Source organism: Acyrthosiphon pisum, chromosome A1 (genome assembly GCF_005508785.2).
Source record: "Acyrthosiphon pisum isolate AL4f chromosome A1, pea_aphid_22Mar2018_4r6ur, whole genome shotgun sequence".
In the NCBI taxonomy this organism is placed as follows: Eukaryota; Metazoa; Arthropoda; class Insecta; order Hemiptera; family Aphididae; genus Acyrthosiphon; species Acyrthosiphon pisum.
This window is the reverse complement of record NC_042494.1, coordinates 29,863,125-29,866,900: the sequence shown is the minus strand read 5'-3', so window position 1 is coordinate 29,866,900 and position 3,776 is coordinate 29,863,125. Positions and strand designations below refer to the sequence as shown.

The 3,776-nt window shown below is 30.5% G+C and overlaps 1 protein-coding gene across 2 annotated transcripts in view; it reads left to right on the top strand.

Moving 5' to 3' along the window:
* The first annotated feature begins 1,263 nt into the window (after window positions 1-1,263).
* LOC100572842 (sialin-like) overlaps window positions 1,264-3,776 on the top strand; it is a 23,602-nt gene continuing 21,089 nt past the window's right edge. Inside the window, exon 1 of one of the 2 annotated variants that reach the window (XM_008188399.3) lies at window positions 1,264-1,375. Coding sequence is in view for 1 of the 2 variants with exons in the window: in XM_003246896.4 (XP_003246944.1) it covers window positions 1,325-1,375 (51 nt within the window). In the remaining variant the exon portion in view is untranslated. The remainder of the gene's footprint in view (window positions 1,376-3,776) is intronic. The other variant, XM_003246896.4, reaches the window with a different exon arrangement.

Here is a 3,776-nt window from a genome sequence, read left to right as displayed (position 1 = left end):
CTGGATATCTTCAATAGGTATGCAACCACGAAAACACGGATACTGGAGACGAGACTAATGATCCGGAACTCGTCGACGAGCACACGCCGACACAGTCGTTGCGGTGGCAAGATTTAGCACCTGATTAACGTCGGCGGGTATGCAACCGCAAACTTCCGGGGGCTCGGCCACTGATGGCAAAACTTAATATTCTAACCGAAGATTGACGTGGCTAAGTAGTTGTAGCTGTTCGGAGTCTCGATTACTAGTGGAGACTGGAGAGGCTTACTGTCGCTGAGCGAGTCACCTATCCGCGGTCATCCGTTTCCACGGCCACTCGAGGGTTGTTGATCTGTGTCTTCCGTTCTTCTGTTTTGGAATCTTGAGATGTCTTCAGTTGAAGAGTTAATGTCGAAGTGAGTAATATGAGCGCGGCGCACCGGTATTTATGTCGAGTGTGCCATCTCGAGCGTGTGTTGGGTGTTTGATTATGAAAACCACACTAACTACATACCTATTACCTACCTGTTTCTGACTTTATGTATGTGTTGGTGTGGTTATCACTGGTTACAATGGTTTTTTTCGTGTAGTGGTTTTGTTGGGTTTTGGGTGAGGTTAATTGGTCGTTTTCCGATACAAATTGTTTATCATCATTTATTTAGAACGCTATTTTTTTTAATTTGAATGTTAGTTTTCAGTATTTTCACTAACGTTTCTACAGGAATTGAAAATCCCACGGGGGTTATATAATACCATAATGTGTAAGTGATCATTGATGATAGAAGCATTTGAGCAAAATACTAATTACTATAATAATATGTTTAATCAAACTGAAACATATTAATTAATAAAATAACTTTATACAACTAAAAATAGTTGTTTATTTTTAACGGAGAAAATTATTTTAATTCAATTTGAAGGTTTGAAGGTACCTGTTGTATCTTTTAAAGAAAATTTTAAGAAGTACGATGTTTATACCTACGCCGTAAGAACTTTAGAAGTATGGGTAATGTGTCTACTTGCACTCCCTCTCAATTATACCTGAACCCCTAAGAATTTCATAATATTCCTATACACAAATAGGATGCTAAGTTGTAAGATGTATTCATTGTGGTATTTTATTATTAAATGTTAATAATGTATGCCATTTTTTATTACTCAACTTAAATAAAACAATTAAACATAAATTTACTCTCAAATTATTTGAATTAACTGACGTAATGATAATATTTAAAATGAGTAACCATAACAAACTAAAATGCATTATGACACGTTATGCATAGATACGAAACGAAAAACAAATTTAATAAAATTTATAGTAACTACAAAATCTATTTGTGAATAAATGTGTATTATTTTTTTAGATGTGTTAACTCTTGAGACATTATTTAGTATGGTAAGTTATAAATCACAATTATATCATAATATTAAATTTAAGTATAATACTTTAGGCTAAAACAATTTAATGTTTTTCCATATCGTGTCTTCTGTTATTTGTTTCATATTTAATACTAATTTTACAATTATATAAATTACTATGGTATACGTATAAAAATATGAAATATAATTATTAATATAGTTAAATATAGGAACATACGAAAATTAAGTGTATAATGTTGATGTATATGTATGAAATAATTGATGACTATAATATTATGATTGTTGAGGGCAACATAAACGCGAGTGTGTATGTGTGGTATTTATAATTCTTTCATGGATATTGCGAGGTAGTATGACCAATGTTTACATAATATTATTGTGTCCGAAACACAAAAAACTGTAACGACGTGGGCCAAGGTGTGCTCGTGTAGGTGTACCCGTATTATGTGTTCTGGCATCTTGTGGTTTGGTGGTAACTGGTTGGTAAAGTAATAATATATTTTATAGTTTATCACCATTCCTATTATTACTACGTATATAACTACATAAATATATCTTTGTACTTCCGTTTTGTCTGGACTCGATAGCCACGATCGTATGCGATGCCACGTGTTTCTATGTGATTGCGGATACATGTCAGCTGACAGGTACGATGCTCGAAACTCATATCTATTTAAATCCTAAATTCCATTGGTTCGTATTGATTCAATACATAATTATATTTGGTAGGTATATCATGGATAATATCTATAAGTGAACCATCTGCGTTCTCAATATTAGTAATGTGAGGTATTGAGATTAAAATTGAATCACACTTTTGAGTGTCACTGTGTCACAATAACGGTTTTCGGTTATTGAATGGGTTACTTAATAAGTCTATAGAAATTTATATCATTAAAGCTTTTATCACTATCGTGTAACAATAAATTGTGGTTTGATTGTGATTCGATTTTCCATTCATACTTGTGTAAGTACTCTGAATATTGCCCATGTTAGGAGTTTCGAAACTACCATTAAGGACCGATTGTGAATCGATGTTGCCATAACACTTAAATTTTATAAACTCTATTAAATATTATATTACAAAGATGAGAATCTTAGGTATGTCTTCGTGAAATAGTTATAACAAATTTGTTTTAAAAGTAGTGCACAACAACTACTTTACTATCTAGTCCTATATTGCTATACCTGTTACAAGTGTTACTCCAACAACCAAATAAAAACAAGAATACGCGGTAACAAGTTGTCTTGTCTACGGTTTAGAAAGTTTGTAGAGACCTCGACGTGAATTAAGCGCACTAACGCACTATAAATAAATTAAATGACAAAAGAGTGAGAGAGCTATTGTATTCTTTCACCAAAACATTCTTTTTATAAGGTGAACGAGTCGTCACAACTTTTATTTCGATGAGATTGCAAATCACACAAGAGCTTGCATGAGAGAATCTTAAATCTATCTGGTGTAAATTTAGGTATAAGCACGTGTGCAAGAGAAGTGTAAACATATGAGTTTCAAGAATATTTTTTTGTACGCTGATCGTATGAATGTTTAAAAACTGTTTTGTTTATTTAATTTGATAACGGATATTATTTATAATAAATAAGATATATTATAATTGTCTAGTTTGTCTTAGAAAGTGTCACATTTTGGAAATATAATTGTGTGGAACTTATTTTCTATATCATATATAGCTTGGTTAAATATCAAATTAAAAAAGGTGGGTAAATTGGTACGGCTATTCTTTACTGGACAGTAATGTCGAGTGGGTCAATGTAATGAATGTGTTAAATTTTAATTCAATGATTGCATACAAAAAACGATTCTGTGTGAAAACAATCAGCGTGACAACATATTACATTACTAAGTATATCTGATGATATGATTGTTATCAAAGTATAATTTATTTTACTATTATAGTAATACAATAGGTTAAATTAACTTTTTCCGAAAACATATCATTTGAAAATATCATTGTGTGTATAAAATATAATAACCTAGTAGTATTATACACTTCAAAAGTTTCAAGTACTAACGAATAATATTTTTAAATTACAACAAATTAATAACATTTTTATTCTTTGTTCAAATATCTAATTTAGTCCAAATGTATACCAGGTGATTCTTTTATCATTGAACACTCATTATTTCAAAAAGTGTAAATTTTTTTGAAAATATTTTTTTACATAGTTTCAAGTCGCTTATAAAACAACGTTTTTCTTAAAAAATTAGGTTTTTAAATATTTTTTATCCTTTTAATTTTTTAACTTTTTTAACTTTTTTGAATGGCAACATTAGGTTTTAATTTTATATTCCAAAGCAGAATATTTTTATTAGTATTTTGATACATGAAAATCGAATTTGGGGCTAGTAGTTTATGAGTTATAAATATTCAAAGTTTAAATGAGTGGAGAAGTGG